Raw genomic sequence first — 23,970 nt, forward strand, 5'->3', positions numbered from 1 at the left:
ACATAAGAGGAAACTAGAAAATTAGGAAAGACTACTAAAGTGAATGTTTTCTCTCCCTTAATATCTCCATGATACTTTATATCTTTCTCTTGGCTCTTACACTGACATCAATACTATAGGAAGAGAATGAGTTTTTTCTTCCTTTTTCCTTCTCTATGAATCTGTTACATTCCTTTGTCAGTCACTTACAACAGCCCAGTACCTTGCATTCAGCAGTTTTAAAAACTGTACTGAGATGTAAAGAGTATCAATGAGACTCTTTAGAAGCCTTTATTTAACATGCTATACTAATAAACTCTGGTCTTTGATAAAGTTATCTGTCTCTAAGAACATAGAAAAGATCTGATGATGATGATCACACCTATCTGACAAACAACATTGGAGAAGTAGAATACGATCAGGATGACTGAGGTAGACTTATAGAGATTAGGGTAAAAGGGAGAAATAAATTAGAAGCAGACATCAGTGACATAATCTGTACTTCGTACTTATCCAGAAGTTTCAGATTTCAAAGTCTCTTCATTTTATTGACAAGCAAACTCAAAGACAGCTAGATGATGTGCCCAGGGTTACACAATAGATTAATGACAGATCTAGGATGGGAATCCGGATCTAAATCCAGGTTTTCTCTAACACTCCACATACTTTGATTCCTATTCTTTACTAATCTTACTTCAGCTTGCTGCCATGTCTTATCACTTCTTCCTTTCCTTTTTATTGCTTTGTCACCATTACTGTCAATACCTAGTTTTCCTAAGATATTAAGGACTTGATCCCTGCCCTAAGACCAGCAAATTGCTGAATTCCTCTGGTGGACCTCTGCTGGACCTCATGCTGGACCTCTGATGGGACAGGTTCTTCCATCATCTGGTCAGAATTGGGCTCTATTTGGTAGTTATAACACAGAATATTTGTTTCATAAATATAATTTGGCTTCGACTACATTAAAACCCATTGCTTTTGGCTTCTTTAGCCCAATGAGTTGAACAACAAAGCTAATTAATTTGTTCAAATGCTTCAGAAATATAGTCTCCTGCATAAATTTTAAATGTGGTAAATTTCTTTCTAAATTTTTATATAAACTTCTAGATATGGCAAGAAAACTGTTCCAATACATGGAAGGATGAGAATTCAGAGCACTTACTGCAAGTTCCGCCACTGAACATTGGAATAGTTTCAAACATCATCTTGTGAAACAACAGTGCCACTGGTCTATAATCCAGGTGATTCTTTAACAGGTAGCTATAATAATACACATAGCGCCTCTGACTGGGAATAGTTACTCCCTGGTGGACAGAAAAAAAAAAAGAGAAGCTAAATTCAAAAAAAATGTTCCATTATAGTTATTTCACTAAATTGCTATAGTAACTGGGTTGTAGCCATTGAAGAACATATATACATTAGAAATTTGACCTTAAATGATTAATACTTAAATCCAGCTCAGTAATAAATAAGAGCAATATCAATACAAAGGATAATATAAGAATAACTCTTCTCCCTTGAAACAATTATTGTAACACCCCATTTATTCAAAGGTCACAACAGCGCTCTGACCCATGAACCCCATAGGCAAAGGCCATTGCATATCCAAAATAAATGTCAAAGGCCTCTGCCCTACAGCTGTGCTCTTTACACCTAGGGCTCCCCACAAGGATTTATGGACTCCTTAAACACACAGTTCCTCACAAACTTGATTACCTACTTTCCAGGGCAAAGCGTATCAGAATCAGCAAACTAGATAGAGGCATACTGCCGTTAAAGAGGCAGAAATAGCAGCAGCAAAAACTGATGCTGGCATTAGAGTCCAACAAAAACAGGAGTATGCAGATGATGTAAATGTGTGCAACAATCTTCTAACAGAGGTAAAGCTATCCCTGTACTACATGCATCTGTTTGTTGAAGAAACCAGGGGATAGTGAAGGATTTTAGAAAATGCAAGTGTTACAAATGATTAAAATGTATATAGTTCTCAAGAGTTCATTAAATAATAAAACATAAACAAAATATATATATGTGGCATTTAATAGGGGAAGCTGAGTTATCTAAAGAGAAAAATCTAATATGTACAATAATGCATTCACTAAGGATGATGAATAAATGAGGTATTTAAGGGTTTATTAGACATGTGACTTAAGAAAAATCCATCCTAGAAATATAAGACAAACAATAAGCAACATTAAGAAGTTTAACAGTTAAAAGTAACTTACAGAAAACTGTAATTTAAATGAAAGTATACTCAAGAGGAAAAAGAATTCGCAATTATTTCTCTTTAAGTTACTACTGGCATCTACATCTCCCCAGTGTCTTAAAAATGCTGGACACAAATAACCTTCTTCTCCCTAATGAAAAATATAAAACATATTTACGTGAATTTAAAAACAGGTTGGGCACAGTGGCTCACAACCTGTAATCTCAGCACTTTGGGAGGCCAAGACGGGCTGATCACTTGAGGTCAGGAGTTCGAGACCAGCCTGGCCAACATGGTGAAACCCCGTCTCTACCAAAAATACAAAAAATTAGCTGGGCGTGGTGGTGTGTACCTGTAGTCCCAGCTACTTGGGAGGTTGAGGCAGGACAATCACTTGAGCCTGGGAGACGGAGGTTGCAATGAGCTGAGATCGCGCCACTGCACTCCAGCCTGGACAACAGAGACAGACTGTCTCAAAAAACAAACAAACAAACAAAAAACCAGGTATGATAAACAGCAAGTATGTAGGTATCCATTGTAGTACACCTAATAGTTTTTCAAAGATGAGCATGATTTTATTATAGACAATTAAAAAATATGTGTGTATGTGTATAAATGTCAAAAAAATAAGTATAAACCATTTCTAATCCTGATAAGTGATTTAAGATTTTGGCCACAGCATAAAGACCACAATTTTATAAATAAAAGACTTGTATTTCAATGCTGACAGGCAAAATACAAACGCTGACGTGTTTTCGAAGGAAAATCAGGACAATAATATGTACCCTTCCTTCTTAACAGGGTTCTCATGAGGATCAAACACCAGATGCAGTTACACAAAAGCATGCTACAACTACAAAATAGAACACTGTTTTAACAATTCTCTACCTGTACTTAAGGTACAGTTTTTGAATAGCTGGAATTTTATTTCTATACGATTTTCTTAACAAAACAGTAAAAGGTAAGGGAAAGTAGTAGTACTTTGAAGAGCAGTACTACTACTCTTCATTAAAACATTAAAAATCATTAAAGCTAAAAAATATAAACTTACAATGACTTATTACATCACATTTAATGTAATTTCAGCAAACAACTGTCATTCGTGTTTAGCAGGATAAATATAGAATTGCTAAGTAGGTTAGCTAAAGGAAATATCACATGGAAGCTGAGTTGGAGGGGAACTTTTCTGAATCATGTGAATTTTTTTTTTTTGAGACGGAGTCTTGCTGTGTCACCCAGGCTGGAGTGCAGTGGCCGGATCTCAGCTCACTGCAAGCTCCACCTCCCGGGTTTACGCCATTCTCCTGCCTCAGCCTCCCAGTAGCTGGGACTACAGGCGCCCGCCACCGCGCCCGGCTAGTTTTTTGTATTTTTTTAGTAGAGACGGGGTTTCACCATGTTAGCCAGGATGGTCTCGATCTCCTGACCTTGTGATCCGCCCGTCTCGGCCTCCCAAAGTGCTGGGATTACAGGCTTGAGCCACCGCGCCCGGCAAATCATGTGAATTTTTTAACCACATGCATTTATAATCTAGTCAAAATATGCAATAAAATTTTTTTTAAAAATTAAGTCAATGTAAGTCTACGAGGAGACCACATTGACGACATTATTTGTTGGGGTTTAGTGGATGACATTTTTCTCTTTATCTCCATTTTTGGCATAAGTCTGTGCGCAATAATAAAAAGATTTCAAAGCTTTAGGTTTTTTCAAGTAGCAAGTGATTAGTTGTGTACCTATAATGTAGGTGTTTATACATTCTGTTAATCCTTACCCAAAAAAGGATAGGCAAACATAAAAAATATGTAAATCTACTAGTTGTCATCATTGGGTGAATAATTTATGTATGAACACCAGTTGAAACAAAATTACTGACAATTCAAAGAAAACCATGGAAAAGTACATTTTAAAATTTAATCGATTAGTTTATCATCAAAATTATAGTCTATTTTCTTAACTTTGCAATTCTTATCTACCTGCTGCCTTGTCAGCACCCGAAATTCAACATTTCTAGATTAACAAATATTAAAAAGTTGGGAGGCTCATATGTATCTGTTTCAGAGTCTCCAATGTGACCTCCTCATTCTAGTCCTATCTCTCTGAGCCATGATGCACACTCACTAAAATTGAATTAACACCTGTAATATAGGATTTCAAATGAGTGGAAAGTCCACACTAAATTAAAATTTTACTCGTCTTTAAAAGCTTATACATATGAATAAAAGGCTATAAAGCTCTTGAAGATTAAAAAATACTCTGTTTTCAAATTTTTCTTTTTTTTTTTTGAGACGGAGTCTCGCTCTGTCACCCACTCTGAAGTGCAGTGGTGCGATCTCAGCCCACTGCAACCTCGCCTCCCGGGTTCAAGCAATTCTCCTGCCTCAGTTTCCCAAGTAGCTAGGATTGCAGGCATGTGCCACTGCGCCTGGCTAGCTTTTGTATTTTCAGTAGAGATGGTTTTCACCATGTTGGCCAGGCTGTCTTGAACTCCTGACCTCAAGTGATCTGCTCGCCTCAGTCTCCCAAAGTTATGTGATTACAGGCATGAGACACTGTGCCTGACCTAACATTTTTCATGTAAATTAAGGCTAATAAAGACCAGTTTTATCTCTAACCAAGAAGTTTTAAGTTAAATTAATCTGTAACTACACACACACACACACACACACACACACACACACCCACCCCTCAAGGGTACAGTTCTACTTTCTACTAGTAGTAACTCTCCTTTTCCACTTTAATTATGAAGAAAATTATTTACACAGCTGACCCTTGAAGACAGGTTTGAAATGTGTGGGTCCACTTATGTATATGGATTTTTTTTTCATTAACATTTTTCAGAGATTTCAACAATTAGAAAAAACCTGCAGATGAAACATATAGCCTGGAAATATCAAAAAGTTAAGAAAAAGTTAGATTTATGTCATGAATACATAAAATATATGTAGATTATTAGTCTGTTTTATCATTTACTGACATAAAATATACACAAACCTATTATAAAAGGTTAAAATTCATCAAAACATATGCACACAAACCTTAAGACCAGACATAATACCACTTGTAGTCAAGATAATAAACAAATGCAAAGATGCAGCATTAAATCATAGCTACGTAATATTAACTGTAGTACATACTATACTACTGTTAAAATCTCATAGCTAACTTCTGTTGCTACTGCAGTGAGCTCAAGGGTTGCAAGAATCTATTTAAAACACCGTATGACACTAATCATCTCTGTAGGATCAGCTCATCTCTCCAGTAAATTGTATATTGCAATCAAAAGCTCTCTCTCACGGTTCTTGTGTATTTTTTTTTCCTTTTTTTTTTTTCTGAGACAGAGTCTTGCTCTATTACCCAGGCTGGAGTGCAGTGGCACGATCTTGGCTCACTGCAGCCTCCGCCTTCTGGGATCAAGCGATTCTCCTGCCTCAGCCTCCCGATTAGCTGGGATTACAGGCGCGTGCCACCATGCCTGGCTAATTTTTTGTATTTTTAATACAGACAGGGTTTCACCATGTTAGCCAGGATGGTCTCGATATCCTGACCTCATGATGATCTCATGATCTGCCCCCCTTGGCCTCCCAAAGTGCTGGGATTACAGGCGTGAGCCACCGCGCCCAGCCCTGTTGTGTATTTTTCATTGTGCTTAATGCAATGCTGTAAACCTTAACACCATGAGATCCATATGAAGTGCCAATAGTGATGATGGAAGTGCTTTCAAGAAGTGGAGAAAAGTCACGGACATTATAAGAATAAGGTGACTTGCTTGATATGTACAGTAGATATGTACAGCTATAGCTGCTGGCCATTTCAGATGCTTCATCTTGTAAACCAACAACATAAGTATATGGTACCAATAAATACAGTACTGTAAATGTATTTTCTCTTCCTTATGATTTTCTTGATACATGTTCTTTTCTCTAGTTTACTTTACTGTAAGAATATACTATATAATACATATACAAAATATGTGTTATTCACTGTTTATGTTATGGGTAGAGCTTCTGGTCAACACTGGGCTACATTATCGAACGGTCAACTGTATCCTTAACCTTTTTTCCTCAAATACAACTTTGAACACATTCTTTTTTTTTTTTTTTTTTTTCCTGAGACGGAGTCTCGCTCTGTCGCCCAGGCTGGAATGCAGTGGCCGGATCTCAGCTCACTGCAAGCTCCACCTCCCGGGTTTACGCCATTCTCCTGCTTCAGCCTCCGGGTAGCTGGGACTACAGGCGCCCGCTACCGCACCCGGCTAGTTTTTTGTAGTTTTTAAGTAGAGACGGGGTTTCACCGTGTTAGCCAGGATGGTCTCGATCTCCTCACCTCGTGATCCGCCCGTCTCGGCCTCCCAAAGTGCTGGGATTACAGGCTTGAGCCACCGCGCCCGGCCCAACTTTCAACACATTCTAACTTTAGCTAAACAACTTTAGCTAACTGAAGAACTTCAGCCATTACTCCTTCAACTCCTTTATGTTCACAGACCAGGAGGTAGACCTCAGAAGTATATTTAGTGTTCCTTCTAATATTCTTTCCAGCCCCTATTCCTACAGCTTTGTCTATTTCAAACCCATATCACTCAATAACTCTTCTGGTATACACTTACTAAACTCTTGACCACAATGATTTTAGCACTTTGTTCTCCCAACCTCTCTTTTTATCCTGACCAACACATCATCTTCGATGAATTCAGCTCCTGTTTTACTGGGAACCCTGAGGTCATCCAATATAAACACTCAAAATTTCCTTCTCCCATCTTAAAATCGCTCCATGATTGACGTCTCTTCCTGTTTAACGAGGTTCTATTTTGGGCAAGTGCTTTATTAATTATCTGCTATCTGGCATGTGCCTTTATTCTCTCCACTTGTCTCTAAATAATATGCTCAAGTAATCTTTATTCTTTATCCAAGGTCGGCAAACAACTGAAAGACCAAAACACACACTCTCCCTAGATTCTGTACCTCTCTCAAACCATCAGCCGCCCGCTCTATAAATAGCAAATCTTGAGATGCTCTTACTCCTTAATCCAGAGAAATTGATTATGAGGCTGATTTCCTTTTGGAGGGGAGGGGGCGTGCCATGGTCTCACTCTGTCACCCAGGCTGGAGTGCAGTAGTGCAATCTTGGCTCACTGCAACCTCTGCCTCCCAGGTTCAACCCCCTCAGCTTCCCGAGTAGCTAGGAGTACAGGAGCCTAACACCAAGCCCTGCTTGCTTACTTGCTTGCTTGCCTGCTGATTGATTGATTGATTGATTGACTGACTGATTTAGTAGAAACGAGGGTTTTGCCACGTTGCCCAGGCTGGTCTCAACTCCTGGACTCAAGAAATCTGCCTTGGCTTTCTAAAGTGTTACGATTACAGGCATGAGCCACCATGCCCAGTCGAGGCTGATTTCTTAATGGTCATTAGTGCTTTCTCAACAACTAATACCCTACTGGCTGCTGGCTGATCTTTTTTTTTAAACATTTCACTGAAAACTTTTTATTGGCCTTTTGGGTAGAAATGAGAATTTATTTGCCAGGAAGGATGATCCCATCATACTTTTGCTGGAACCAGCGCACGGCCTACTCTTTGCTGATTCTATTTGGCACCACTGCAGCCTGTCCTGCACTTCTTATCTGCAATGATGAAACCTGGCTTTTCCAGCACTTCACAGAAGTCCAGGCTGCAGACACCAATGCTTGGGTCATATTTGATACCTAGATCAATGTGTTCCTGGGTCCCAAAACCAAAGTTTCCAGTATCTGAGAAGGTATTTTTTCTTAACTCACACTCGTGCACCTTTAGATCATTCTCCAAGATTTCATCTGCCTGGGCCTCTCGAACTGTGCAGCAGACAACAGTCTTTTAATTTCTTCTATTGCCAAAAGGGCTAACAGTATTATCTAGCTTTGGAAAACACCAGGTCTGACCTGTAAGCTGATCCAACACCTTGGTTACTCAGGTCAATCTGTCTCCACTTTCTCCTAAACAGATGTTGAAGCAGAGCCTGCAGATGCAAAGTTCCTGCATGGTGATATCCTTTCCACCTTGATGCCACACCATGATGGAGAACAGGAAGAGCCTGGCTGATCTTTCTGCATCCATTCTGAAACTTCCCTGCTTCTGTCATAGGACTTACTCTCTTAAGGTTTCTTTCAACCCTTATTGGTTGTCTCTTCTCTTGTCCCTAAATATAGGCCTATCTCAGAAGAGTCTCCCCTCTGTCAATCCAATCTATTCCAGTGCTTTACCAATTTTACACAATAACTCCAAAACTTATCTCCTTCAACATGACTTTATTCCCAACTGCCAGTGCAGAATTCCAACATCTGGCTGGAATTTCTACCTGGTATTCGCAGAAATACTTACAACACACATTTCCAACAACTGAAGCTTTTTAACTTGGAAAACCTCCCTTATTTCCATCAATGATATTCACTATTTTCTCCAGCACTCGATGGCCTTCTAATAACTAACACCACCACCACTTACTGAGCCCATACCATATTCTTTGTATTGTTCTAAATCTCTTTAGAAATACATAATTTAATACTCATAAAACCATGTAAGGTAGGTACTATTGGTAAACCATTTTATAGATGAGGTAAGGTCATATATCTTCATAAGTAATGCAACTAGACATAATCCCAGCACTCAAACTCCACAGCTTCTAGTCAACTACTATATGATCCTGCCATCTTCTTTCTGCTTGAGGAAGGAAACACAGCTGAGAGACAGCAGTAATATAATAGGGTTATAGAAAAGAGAAGTGAGGGAACTCTAGCACTGTGGCAAAGGTCCAGGCAGCAGAGGGGAGCTAAGAGACACAGTCAGCATATTAACTACCTGGCACATACATACATGCATACACACTAATGGTACACAATAAAATGAGACAAACCACAGATTATAGATTAAGTTCATTTAGTATACTCATCTTTGATTCCTATGCATCTACTCAGCTGCCAAAATCCAGATCTTGATTACAAAACACTACTCAAAATGTCAGTTTCAGTTTTCTGTGGCCTATTTGTTTCTTCCTGCAATTCTGCCATAGTCAACTGATTTATCGCCCTTTATCCATTCTGTAATCTATCCTTTATACCACTCTTAATTTTTTTAAAGTTAAGATTAATCCAATTACCAATTAATTCAAAATGTCAAATGGTATTCTACCCAAACAAGAGCAATTTATCACACACTATAATTCAATCACAGCATAAAAATACAGCTCCAACCTCTTTTTCCACTCTTACCTCTCACAATTCCCTTGAATGTACTCTTACTTTGGCCAAATAGAAATATTTAATTTTCCCTAAACTATACCTTCTGGTTTTCTTTTTAAATATATGCTACCTTTATCAGATTAAGGTATAAGGGCTACATAAGCAGCCACCTGTGAAGTCTTACATATTTTCTAGCACCTGGTCCAATTTAGATAACATAATTACTTGATACTTCAAGGTTTGATAAGCAGTCACCTGAAATGCAATTTAAACCAGGTATTTCTTGAGGGCTCCTAGACATTTTCATTATTGCAGGGTCTATTCAGATTTTGTCTCTCTCCTTAAAGCATTTACAATGACATATTCACTGAAAATTGCCCATTTCTCATTGAAATTTCTGAAATGATTAGCACAGACCTGAATATAATTTTTAATATCACCTCCACACTGTAGTTTTATCTCCTTTCTCGTACTTAACGTCTCGTTTTTAGTTTCCCTCTTTTCTTTTATCCTTGACTGGCTTTTAAAAAGATGTATTGATTTTATTGGCATTTTCATGCAATCAGTATTTAGATTTATTAGTTCAAATGGTTTACTGTTTCCTAATTCATTAACATTTTTGCCTTTATAAATCTCTACTTGTTATTAATCTTAATTTCTAATGTAAATTTACATTTCCTCATTCAATCAAAAATTATTTAAAACATGATTTTATATTTCCATATAAATTTAAACATTAAAAAAATCTCCAGTTCTAATGAATTGTAATCAAGAAATGGGACTTATATATTTTTATTTTAGAGTGAGATTTTGTTTTGTAGTTGGTCTAATTTGTAAGATTGGTAATTGTTTTGTCAATGAGAGAAAAAAATACATTTTATTATTTTATTATTCAAGCCACTTATATATATACAGTTATGTCTATAACACAATGGTATCTGTTTTTCTAAAAGATAGAAAAGGTTCAGTAAAAATGGTATAAAGGACATAAAAACAGTACACCTGTATAGGGCACTTACCACGAATGGAGACTGCAGGACTGGAAACTGCTCTGGGTGAGTCAGTGGGTGAGTGGTGAGTTAATGTGAAGGCCTAGGATATTACTGTGTACTACTGTAGATTTTATAAACATGCTACTCTAAATCTATTTTAAAATTTTTTCTTTCTTCAGTAAATTAACCTTAGCATTTTATAACTTTTCACTTTATAAACATACAAAAACTTAACTTTGACTCTTTTGTAACATTTAACTTAAAAACATTACACAGCTACACAAAAACATTTTTTCTTTGTATCCTTATTCTGTAATATTTTTTCTATTTTTAAATTTTTATTTTTTTTTTTACTTTTTAAACTCTTGTTAAAAACTAATAAATACATACATACTTTAGCCTTGGCCTCTACAAGTCAGGATCATCAATATCACTGTCTTCCACCTATACATCTTGTCCCACTGGAAGGTCTTAAGGGGAAATAACACCCATGGAGCTCACATCTCCTATGACAATAATGCCTTTTTCTGGAATACCTGCTGTAGGATCTACCTAAAGATTATTTTATAGTTAACATTTTTTAATAAGCAGAAGCACACGCTAAAATAATAAAATTGTACTGTAAACATGTAACTAGTAACATTCGTTTATCATTATAAAGTATTACATGCTGAACATAACTGTGCTATGCTTTTATACAACTGACAGTACAGTAAGTTTGCTTACACCAGCATTACCACAAACATGTCAGTGATACATTGCATTGCAACGGTTTCAACATCACTAGGTAATAGAAACTTTTTAGCTCCATTATAATTTTACAGGACCATTGTCAGGCGTTGACTCAAACATCATTACGTGGCACATGACTATACCTTCTTACTTTGTAACTTCTGAAGTACAGTAAAGATTCCCATCATTGCTTTTCTGCCAATTATTCTTCATTTTTTTCAGCTTTTGTTTAATACATTTTGATGTTATGGTTAGCACATTGGTTCATAACTGCTAAGTCTTTACCTGGAGTATACCCTGTGTTAATGTAAAATGACATTTCTGATCCAGTTTAATGCTTTTTGCTTTAAATGCTACTCTGATACTGAGATTCTGTCATCTGCTTTTGAAACTGAAATTTGCCTGATGTTTCTCTAATCCACCATTAATTTTTAACCTTAGTTTTATGTAAATCTCGTGATTAATCTCTTAAAAAACAGACTTAAAAGTACAGATTATATACATCTTTCAGACCTAAAATACTGCCATACTACTACCAGAACAGAATACTACTTTAATATCATAGCACAAGATATGTAATGTTTCATTCATATTCTATGTATCAATATTTATCAATACTCCGATCATCTTCTGAGAAGATGAATCATGAATTTATTATCTACACTCCTCAGTTAAAAAAGCAATTTTCTATTTCAGTAAACTTTCCACCAGCACTGCTAAACTTAGAAATAATGTAGATGTTTCAACATAACAGTGTTTGCTTGAAGCTCGGAAATCTATGTTTCAGGATGATCACAGTAAGATTACTATAGGAAAGCAATTCAACAAAAGAAGAAATATGGCTATTATTACAACGACAACATATAGCAGCTTTTCGTATATTAAGGTACTTGCCAACATTTTATATACTTTAACACTACCACAACTTTACAAGATAGATATTATTGTCTCTATTTTAAGGATCAGAAAACAGTCCTACTGCACATAATTATCTCATTCAAAACCAGGATCTGGACCTCAATGTGAATATAAGGGTAAAACTTGTACTCAGCTGTCCTGGGTTTTACTAATAGCATGTATAGAAACTATGTGATTTGCACGAAGTCACAACTTCTTTGAGCTCTTACTTTTCCTGTCTACGAAGAATCTCTGAAGTTTAGGGTGTTACAGTATTTCACGTTTATGAAACTAATTATTGAGAATAAATGTGAAGCAGACAACTGATATTTTTTTCTCTTTCCAACATTCTTTCCCCTCCTTGATTTTTCTTTGGAAAACTACTATTATCCCTGTGTGGCAGGCTCTATACTTCAGCTTTAGATACATGTCCCAGAGAATTCCATTCCCTGGTCAGAATATTTGGTTCAGGAATAGGCATGTGCCTTGATCCAGGGAAATCAGAATTCACCCTATAAATTTTTGCTCAAATTGTAGCTCTCTTCCCATCATAGTTGCTAAAGTAGGTAGAATGCAAACTTGAAGCTGTTAGGAACTATATCTCGCCACTACTTGTGAGAGCCTGTTTGAAAATAACATATATACAGAAGAGAGAAAGGAGGAGGAGGGTAAGGGAGGAAGAGAGAATGAGAGAGATACTCTTGAGATCTGTTGAGCACCTAGATCCAGGCCAGAGCTTTTCAGTTATGTAAGTCCTTTTATTTAAGCTACCTTGAGTTGGGTTTTTCTGATTTAAAACCGAAAAAGTCCTCATATATTATAAAGGAGTTGCTTTTTATTTTTCTAAGTTTCTATTTCTACTTTAGGATTCAAAATAATAAAGAAAAATAATTTGGACTGTAGAACATAATTTCGTAGAAAAAAATACCAGGTTTGAGGCTAGAAGATGCGGTTTTCAGTTATTACACAAAAAGATTATATGACTTATGACAAGCTGATCTTTGTAGATCTGTTTGTTTTGTTTTGTGAAACAAGGTCTCGATCTGTTGCCCAGGCTACAGTGCTGTGGTATAATCATGGTTCACTGCAGCCTCAACCTCCCAGGCTCTGGCAATCCTCCCACCTCAGCCTCCCAAGTAGCTAGAACTACAGGCACGTGACACCACGCCTGGCTATTTTTTAAGTTTTTTTTTTGTAGAGACAGCTTCTCACTATGTTGCCCAAGCTGGTCTTGAACTCCTGGGCTCAAGCAATCCTCCCGCTTGAGTCTCCCAAAGTGCTGGGATTACAGATATGAGCCACCCAACTCTGCAAATCTGTTTTATCATCTATGTTAGAATGGGTTTGAATTAAATAATTGCTAAGATCCTTCAAGGTATGAAAGTTCTACAATTTTATTGTATTATATAACAGCCTTAATTAATGTGGATCATAGTAACACAGTTTGGCCCAGGAAAATTAATGTGTTAAGAAAAATAAGAACGCTACATTGGAAGATTTTTTAAAAGACAGTAATTATCGTTTGTTTTAAATAAAGAGGAAGTAAGAAAATTTCATTAGATTACAACACGTAGAAATTTAGTAAACAGGCTAGAAGAAATAACCTGATTTAAGATTAGGTCATGAAAATTCATTCCCCAGAGAAATTAAAAATTTTCCTTTTCTTGAGATCACTTAAAGTTAACAACTATTATTGCTGGAAGATTTGTCTTTATTAAGAATAAGCTCAATGAACTCATGTACACAGAGTTCCTAATAGAGAGAAACTTTGTCTCTAATAATTTATTTGAAAACAGAAAGAAAATTAAAAGCGGCTCAAACTTTTTTCCTGAAAGTTTAACCAAAGAAAAAATAAGAGGCCAGGCACAGTGGCTCATACCTGTAATCCCAGCACTTTGGGAGGCCAAGGTGGGTGGATCACTTGAAGTCAAGAGTTCAAGACCAGCCTGGCCAACAGGGAGAAACCCCACTTCTACTAAAAATACAAAAATTAGCCGGGCTTGGTGGCACGCGCTTGTAATCCCAGCTACTCGGGAGGCTGAGGCAGGAGAATCACTTGAACTCGGGAGGTGGAAGTTGCAGTGAGCTGAGATCTCGTCACTGCACTCCAACCTAGGTGACAGAGTGAGACTGTCTCAAAAAAAGAAAAAAAAAAAAGGAAATATGAATGTTTACTTTATGTGCCATCATTCTGGAACACAGTTGGTGGTCTGCATGGGACAGGGAGAAGGCAAGGGAGAGGGAAACAGCAGTAGTGATTCTAAGTAACTTTGTCATGTAAAAGGAGTTTAACTCTTTAAACTCAAATTTTGGGAGTCCTTTCAAAAATACATATTTACTAGCATTCTCAGGATGTTTTAACTCTTTCTTCATAGTTTGAACATGTGAGTTATCTAATACTGAAACTTAAGTGCAGATGCAGATAGTGTAGGGCACAGGGCTAGACGAGAACCAACCCTAAAAGTTGCCCTGCGGCATGCTTTCTTGGAAGAAAAAAACCACCAACAGCTTGCTTTTGAATAATCTTCACATGTTCATAAAGCAAAGGTATCAAATATACAAATGAATGACTCCTAAGGAAGTGTAACACAATTGTCTTCTTGTAAATTAGTGTACAAGACAGAAGGAGCCTTCCTTCCCTCAAGCAGTTACCTCACTCTCAGAACATTTTTCTTTATAGTATCAGTTGTCCGACTTCTCTGCAACACTCAAAACTCAAAGTATTATTTGGGCATTACTAACCTAATGCTTTATTTTATGGTCAACTTGTACCCACCACTCTGCCATCTAATTTGCACCATGTTTGCTGAGGATATGTCAAGACTCTGAGCCAGATTATTTTGAAGAGACCTCTACAAAGTCTACAAATTCTTTACCAAAATATGATGACTGCCTCATCTCTCTTCAAAAAAGGGGGAAAAAAGATTCTTCTTCTATATAAATGTCACTAGAACATAATTTTCTCCAGCTTCTTAATGTTTGTCTATAATTAAAATTAAGGATATAAGCAAAATAACATTAACTATGATTCTAATAAAAGTTAACCCCATACAAACTGAAAAGTAGATAAAATATATGTATCTCCTATAATGGAGATTCACAATTACAAAAACGCAAATTCACAGGCTCAATCTACAAGGAAATACTGACAAGAAGAGAATAAGCCTATTATGAGATATTCCAAGAATAAAACTACTTTAGATAATCAATTACATTTATTATAAGACAGTTACTCCTCAGGAAGAACTCCACAGCTGTATAACATTTACCATGCTTAGCTAAGTTTTCTTATGATGAAGTTTGCTATTCATAAAAGATTAAAAATTATTTCACTAGTATTCTAACCAATAGGCAAACAAGTGGTATCTTTGAAAGTTTTAAAACAATTACATTTCAAGTATTTTACAGGAGCCTGCAGTATTTATTTCCAAGACCAACAACCTCAATCTGTCCAAATTCTCTTTAAATCAGGGGTCATTAAATGCTTTAGCATTTGTAAGGAAGCATTTGTAAGGAAGGGTATAAGCTGAGGAGCCTTTCAAAATAGACCAATTTTATTAGCATTTCATAACCTTGCAGGAAAGCCTGACCCTATACAGAGATTAATTATTTTGAACAGTCTCAAAATTCTTTTGCAGTTCCAGGATTTGTGGACTTGATAGTATAGAAAGAAATTTAATGGTATATAAGAGGAATCAAATTTTCCTCTGAATGCTAATATTAACTGGATAATATTAATCACAACACTTCCCCCTTCTGCGCCTGTTTGATCATCTATAAGAAACATTCCTGGAAGGGGGGAAAAAAAAAAAAACCACCATTGACTTTAATCCATATCTAGTTTTCTAATGCTGTTTCAATCTAAACACAAATGCTACTGTTTAGTAAAATATGGTCAACAGCATCTGCTCCTAGATTTCTTTTTGCCTTTTTAAATAAACACAGAGATAAAGAAGGTAGGAACACATTAGGATACTCCTTTAGATCCTGTGAATAATTCATCCAAAATATGGTCTAAGTACATTAACTAAGCATGAGCCAAGTATAGTAGATTTCAGTTATTTATTTTAATTCCAAGATACAAAAAGTAATCAACTTCAGCAAAATTACTTAACTCTGAGTCTTAATATTATGTAACAGCTAAACATAACAATTTTAATATTTACATTCTTACATCCTTAACACTCTATGTACAGATCTCCATTTTCTATTTACTAATAGCCCATCATCTCCTTTCACTTGGGGGATATTCCAACCTATACAAAGGATGGAGAATATACGGTGACTAGAGCAGTTCTACTGATGAAGTAGATACTATTACATTTTACCACATGATACTATAAACTTTGCATTTTATTTTCATAACTACTATTCTTGCTAGCTTTCATTCTGGCCCTACTTCACAAAACCCTACAGGACTTATGATTTCATCAAATAGTCTCTCCTCACCTCTGAAGAGAAAAAGAATTGATAGTATTACAAGACTGTAATGACTAGAATATCTTCCCGCTGGCAAATTTAAAATATGTCCTTACTTTTTCATTATGGAGCCTTCTCTTGGATTTAATTTGGACTGGAAACAGAAAATAAAATACAATAAAGTTTAAGTATCCTTGGGTTTTACTTTTATCTCTGAACATGATGAGATGGACTGTCCCAAGTCCTTCTTAAATGGCAAGTTCTCACCATCAGCAGAGCACAGCCAAATATTCTGAAGAAGCAGCTACATCAGACAGGGTATGTATGCATATGTGTGTGGCTGGGAGTGTGTAAGAGGGAGAAAAGAGGGAGAAAAAGAGATCACATGTGAGAGCACAGTTAAGTTGGAAAGTCTAGACCATTACAAAAACTGTTCCAATTAAAACTCCTGATTATATCGTCTACTAGGGTATTGACTGTAATGCTAAACAAATAAAAATGTCACACAGTTGAACGGTGAAGGCAAGTATTTAGAAAGAGTCAAACATACTTGTAGCATGAAGAAGAATAAGACTGTTGCAATACCTCTATCAAATACTTTTATCCATTCCAAAAAAAACCCTGACATTAAAAAAAAAATAATAAAGATCACAAAAAGATTGGAAGTACCACCTTTCTTCAGATATGATTTCTCAGTATAGCCGGCTACTAGTTTTCATCAAATGCAAGCAAGGTGACACAATCAAGGAAACTTTCCCATTTTGGAATCCTTTTTGGAAACTTCAGAAAACATTAACACTTTCAAAATGGTGAAGTTTCTTTACCAAAAAACTTCTCCTGAAGAAACCTCAGTATACTGTAGGCAGATAGTACACCTTACTGCCAGAGAACACATCTGATATTGTGGCACTGGTAAAGACAGCAGCTCTCCATGTCATGGTCACCCACTGCTTTCTTCATCAGTATGCACTAGGGTGCAAGACTGTCATCAATCCTGAAAGAAATCTTATCTCTTGTTGTGAAAGTATTCTACTGTTTCAAGTGCCAACCCTTGAATAATCGCCTGTGTAAGAGGATTTGTCATGAAAAATATACTATTGTGAAAGTTGCCAGATTCATGAAAGCCAAGACTTTCAATCAAGAGCTTCTTGAGAGGTTTTGTCAAGAAATGGGAGCTCTATGAAGTTCTCTGCTATATGTAAGTTCACTGCTTTCAGAAGACAAACTCTACAGCCTGATACTGTTGTTTACAGGGTAAAATACACTCTTTTTAAAGAGTTTAACTCTTCAATCTTGAAAGTAAAATGTGGAGTCATAATCTTTTCCTTCCTAACACACTATTAATGATACAGATATTGCCAAAAATGATCTCAGTAACTTGAAGGCAAAGAAAATGATGCAACATGAATTTATCTGAAGAGCCTTGGAGAATTCTTATTTCTTGACAAGTCTACTTTCATCAGGCAATAGAATCTTTAGATTCCATTTACTCTTTTTTCTTTTGTAAAATAGCATTTTCAGCACTTTTTACCAAAGTTAACACTGATTGGATATCAAAGACTGGATATAAAAGTTGCAAAGTCAAAGAGCATAGTTTCAACTTGTTATTTTAAAAGTTAAATAGCAGTATTTTCATTAAAATTTCGTATTGAACAGAACTAAAGCTTAATTTTGGTTAATCTGTACCACTTAGATTTATTCACTGCTCTCAGGTAGTGGCCACTGGTTTTTGCATGAAAAAAATGACACAGTTTTCATGAAGGTTCTTTTACATTCTGTTTAAAATAATATATTTCAATATAATAAAAACTATGTGCAAAATTTTATGTACACTACGTACATTTTTTGGTGGGAGAACATTTATACCTTCCATCAGACTTCTAAAAGGTATGTGACACAACTTAAGACCCCCTGGCTTAAATCTAGTGTTCTGTGCCTCCACATTACAAAATTTTTCTATTTTATTACAAAAATTGTTTTACCTGACTTTTTTTTCCACTACCAAGTTATCTGCTGCTAATCAACTCGGTTTTAAACTTCTACCATCGCTTTTGCTACTGCATTTTACGTTTTTTTTTTTTTTTTGAGATGGAGTCTCGCTCTGTCACCAGGCTGGAGTGCAGTGGCATGGTCTCGGCTAACTGCAACCTCTGCCTCCTGGGTTCAAGCGATTCTCCTGCCATAGCATCCTGAGTAGCTGGGACTATAGGTGCGCGCCACCACACCCAGCTAAGTTTTGTGTTTTTAGTAGAGACGAGGTTTCACCATGTTGGCCAGGATGGTCTTGATCTCTTGATCTTGTGATCCGCCCGCCTTGGCCTCCCAAAGTGCTAGGATTACAGGCGTGAGCCGCTGCGCCTGGCCTATATTTTTAATCAGTAAAAGCAATTGTTTCCCTGCAGATGATAATGGGATAAATCAAAGTAAAAATCTTTAGATCCTCAGCTCTATAATTCATGCCAGTGCTATCATTCCAAGGTGCAAACAATATGCAGAAATGTAAGGCAATCTACCACAATCTTCAACATTCACCAAAATTATGCACTAATGTAAGATTCAATTTTATAAACTATCAACAATAAATAGTACTTTGGCATCCTCATACATAATGCAAAAAAAGTCACAAAGGGTAAGGAAATAAGACATGAGAGAGGGGTAAAGGAACAAGGAATCAATGCAACTACACAGCTTTAAATGATTAATATGATCATTCTATTTCTGTTTACAGCTGAATTAAGAAGAAATTAGCTTAACATGAAGGATAACTCTCTAAATGAGTTTTTCTATCTGTCTGGAGGGGCTTAGGCTTTGTCCCTCTTAGAGATGAAAAAATGAACAAAATCTCTTTGTATTAAATTTTAACATGTTTTGCCATACTTACCACCCAAAGAAATACATCAACAGCAAAATTAAATCACTGTAAAAGTTCTCCCAACAGTTTTCTTTTTGCTTTCAGATGTACTATAAGAATCAAATTTGTCACTGATTTTTCAATATAGTCCTTACTTTTCTGATCAAAGAATCAAGAATCTTCTATTAATCTAACTACATTTATGAATATTCTTATAAAAGAACAATTTTTATGTATTATAAAAGTTCACACTTTACTAGGTAATGGTATTTTATCCAAAGACATTCTATGCTCAAACAAACTTCAGAAATATAAGCTTATTTTTGACAGCTTTTTAAAAATGTTATTTTAAAAGAATTTTATGAGACCAAATCTGCAATACAGTTAATGGGTAACATGTGCTAGTATGATACGAAAATGGTAGTGTGAACAGAAAAATGAAATCAATCCGTCATTTCTCATATAGAAATTGAGGCAGCAACTGATTTAAAAATTTAGAAGAAATAAGGATTAGCAACTATTTTTAAAAACTGTTTTCTAGGGACTGAGGGTGGGGAGGGAGGGACAAAAGATGAACAAGATCTGAACATCTATTGGACAGCACAGTGACTATAGTTAATAACAACATTGTTTAATTGAAAATTGAAGCTTGTAGATCTTAAATGCTTTCACCTTGGAGGGAGAAGAATAATTATGTGAGGTGATGAATATGTTAAGTAGCTTGACTGTAGTGATCATTACACAATGTATATATACATACATCAACAGATCATATTATACATTGTATTTATATATAATTTTTACTTGTCAATTACACCTCAATAAAACTGAAGGAAAAAAAAAAAACCCCAAAGTCTGTTTTCCAATAAATTCTCAGATCTAGGAAGAGGAAAGGAAAAACATCAAAAAATAACTCACCTTTTTGTCTCTGGTCCTTACTTCCCCATAGAAATCTAGGGCCTCTTGTGCCTTTAAAAATTTGCCCCGATGTAATAAATATGCACAAATCATTACACCAGTTCGTCCCTTTCCAGCTTTACAGTGAATTGCTGCAACATGATTGTCATCTTCACTTAGCCATTGGTCAAGATCTTCACAAAAGGGTTTGATCAGTTCTAGCTGTGGTGGGTTATGGTCTTCAAAAGGATATTGTGCAACTGTGGTAAAAAGATAACCTCAGAATAAGAAAAAAACTCCTGAATTTTTAATTACAAGTAAGTTAACTTTAGAAATGTTGCATACAAACTTAACAGGTATTTAAAAGAAACACTAGATTCCAGAGAAAAATAATGTATTGCTTAACTTTCTAATTTTTAAATAGAAAACAGTCTCTTGATAAGTCTTACATATAATCATTAAGGAAGGCAAGTATTATTTTCCCCCATTTTATTCAGGAGGATATATTCTAGGAATTTACACTATACAGACTGACAGCATAGGTCACATATTAGAGGTACAGCTAAACCCAAAATGAAATGTCACATGGACATTTCATCAGGACTCTCAATGCAAAAGGAATACTATTTATAGTATTTATTTCATCATCACAAAACATATTCCAAAGACAGAATAGATTACTAATAAACTATGGAAAGAACTGCATATTACATTTCATAAAATAAAAATGCTAAGTGTGTTATTTAAAGGTGGTCTTGCAAATGTTAGTGTTGTATACACATGTAAATCATTAGGGAATCCAACTACTATCTTCCGCCATTTTCTGCAGGAGAATACGTTCCGGGAATTTACGCTCAATGAACTGGTAGCATAGGTCACATACAGAGATATGTGAAGGCATACACCAAAGAAATTACTTACAAAATGTATATAATTGTTATCAAAGTTTCAGGTCTTCTCACATGAATTATAAGAGTCCAAGACTTCTCTGTTCACTATAGTCAGAGTTGAGGTTTTTAAAAAACCTTGTTTAGGAACAGGACTATAGATATATCACTATTAATTGTTCTTAATAGTTTCTACCTTAGTTCCACTCTATTAAGATCCTTAAAAACCCTGACTGCTATTCAACGTACTATCCTGTGTTACCTAAATATGTGAGAAGTATGTCTTATATCTCCAATCAAGTCACTCATAATATGGTACAGGATACAATCAATTATCCTTTGGTGTGACAGGACAGCTCTTCTGGTAGACAATGACTATCATTATAGGGAGTCAGAAGGACAGCTTTCACTTAGTCATCTGCCTAACTCCATTTTCCCAGTGGTACACAAAAACCTCCAGGAAAACCTGTTAAATGTCTATTTAAAGCAACACAAACCTCAACTAAAGCCTGCTTTGCCTAGTAAGCAACAACCTAAATCCACCAAAAACAAAAACAAAACGTTCTTAGTGAATCTATACCAAATCTCAATCATGAGTGATTTAGAATTTTCAAACCATCTGTCTGAAAGTCCATTCTAGATTTTCAGGAGGGATCAATGGCAAATACATCAATAGTAGCTCATGGCACCCACTTTCTCTTTTTGACTATCACAGCAGCATCTGCCAAGCTTCTCAACTCTTCAGTTCTCTCATGGCTTAAAGTGTTAGGTCATAGAACTGAGTTATATTTCACAAATAAAAGTGAAAGTTTTTGTGGGCTCCAAGAATTAACTTATGTCTGAAGTAGAATTCATTTAAAGCAATTCCCTCCTCTCATCCATCAGGTTCCTCTTACCAACATTTGTTATATCCTTTCCTACCTTTTATGTCATTCCTCAACACAGAAGAGTTAAGTAGTTCTGCTTTCTCCCTATAGTTGCTTACTATTAGACCTACTGCCTCAAACAGTAGGTAAACCCTCTCCTTATACTATTTTTAGTCTAGGAATTTTCCTAATTCTTAGTCTACTCTGCACTTCAGTCTTCCTGACAATATTAATAGCTTTATGCAATACTTTTTTCCTAAAAAAACAGCAAAAATATATTTTTTTGAAAATTTTTAAGATACTTCTTAAGATAAATATGTATCTCACTCAATAATCTAGATGACTCATTATTATGACAGTTAAGATATAGTCTATTGGGTTTAAGTTATACAGCATAGTATAGTACATTCATACCTACCTCTGCAATTAAATTTGGCGGTGTCATAATGTCTTTCAGCACAACTAAAAGAAAAGTTTAAAAGTGATATAAAGTTATCTTTTGCATTCAGGAAGGAAAAAAGTACTAATATTAACAAACATTGCCTGAATCTTTATAATGTGACACATATTATGCTGTTTAACATGAATTATTTCATGTAATAACAAGAATTCTATTAAGTAGACACTGTTATCACCCCCATATAATAATAATAAAACCAAAGCTTAAAAGATTAAGTGTATGCAATTAGAGCTAATAAATTTGCTTACAAAACTTGTGATGCCACTAATATAGAGTACTGCAAATTCAGGTGCTTCCATGCTTTCAAATTTCCTTTATGAAAAATTTGCATGCTATTGTAATTTTTTTTATTTTACAAGTACCTATAAACAACTGACTAGTTTCAATAGTATCTGTATCTCATAGTTAAGCATACATAATTCTCAAATTATTCTTCAAAAAGATATATGTTAAAAATAATAAAAGCATAAGGATAGTAAAGAAAAACTGAATGATGTTAATCTACTTGGACACCATGCTTACCAATTTTTTTTAAAACAGACCTTTCTCCCTGTTGAAAAACCAATAGTCACCTTTTACAACAGTCTCTCAGGTTGCAAGTTTTAATTACAGTATGAGAGTAATGAAAGAATAAGCAAAAGCAATACAGAATAGTAAAATGCTGACTTGTCATTACTAGAGTATGCTAACATTTGTCTTAATAGCAGTGATATGTTCGTTAGTATGTACTGGCTTTCTAATAATTAACAGCCCATGTTTACAAACAATACAAGGCTCAGAAAGAGATCTTATGTATCAGTGTGGCTAGCAGTAGCCTTGTAACTCCAACTACTATGCAAAACAATTTTTTAAAAAATTATTTAAAATAAAATCTTAGCATTTTAAAACAAATAAAGGTCCATAGATCCTTAACCTGCAATTTCAATATCCCAAAAGCTCAAAACATCTAACACTTTCTCTTAAGTTTTACAGTAAACTCAACTACAGCAAATCCTGATCTGAAGTAATAAGACTGTACGTAATCTTCAATACACTTAGAGTGAAGAGTGAAACATTTCATTTCAGGTATTGACCCACCTCCCACTGGCGTGTTTATGTAAAAGTATACGCATCTGTGTTACCTTTTGAAAACTAAAATTTCTGAAAATGGAAACACTCCTGGCCCCAACAGTTTCAAATAAGTGATTGTGAACCTGTATTGTACATTTAGAAACCCTGAAAACATCTATATAGTTTCTCTACTTTAAAGGAAATTCAAAATCAAATTCACATGAAGGTTTAACTAATTATAAATAAACTGAAATCCACTGGTTTCTAACTGGTCAGACCTAAAATAAAACAACTTTCATATTACCACTCAAAACAAGCTTTTCCTTTTTAGTATAATTTAGTATATTGAATTTTTTTAGAAAGAAAATGCATTTAGTAATAACATATGCACATATATGCATCCTTGCTAATAATTTCATACCCACTGATATGAAAACAGGAAGAAGAGGACTGACAAAGAAGTCAGTCACACTTTACACTTTCTTTGCTACAGATAAAAGAGGAGAAATTGTCAATAGTGAAGA

The 23,970-nt window shown here is 35.5% G+C and overlaps 1 protein-coding gene and 1 pseudogene across 3 annotated transcripts in view; both read right to left on the reverse strand.

The window, feature by feature from the left end:
* PTEN (phosphatase and tensin homolog) overlaps positions 1-23,970 on the reverse strand; it is a 104,085-nt gene that overhangs the window by 15,450 nt on the left and 64,665 nt on the right. For both annotated transcript variants that reach the window (XM_023225219.2, XM_023225217.1), the window contains exons 4-6: positions 22,355-22,398; positions 20,205-20,443; positions 1,145-1,286 (exon numbers count right to left, since the gene is read on the reverse strand). In XM_023225219.2, the coding sequence (XP_023080987.1) occupies positions 1,145-1,286; positions 20,205-20,443; positions 22,355-22,398 (425 nt within the window). The remainder of the gene's footprint in view (positions 1-1,144; positions 1,287-20,204; positions 20,444-22,354; positions 22,399-23,970) is intronic.
* On the reverse strand, positions 6,457-13,934 carry LOC111551322 (annotated as a pseudogene). The gene has a single exon (XR_002734323.2). The product of XR_002734323.2 is annotated as a 60S ribosomal protein L11-like (transcript).

This window comes from Piliocolobus tephrosceles, chromosome 9 (genome assembly GCF_002776525.5).
Source record: "Piliocolobus tephrosceles isolate RC106 chromosome 9, ASM277652v3, whole genome shotgun sequence".
Taxonomy (NCBI): domain Eukaryota; kingdom Metazoa; phylum Chordata; class Mammalia; order Primates; family Cercopithecidae; genus Piliocolobus; species Piliocolobus tephrosceles.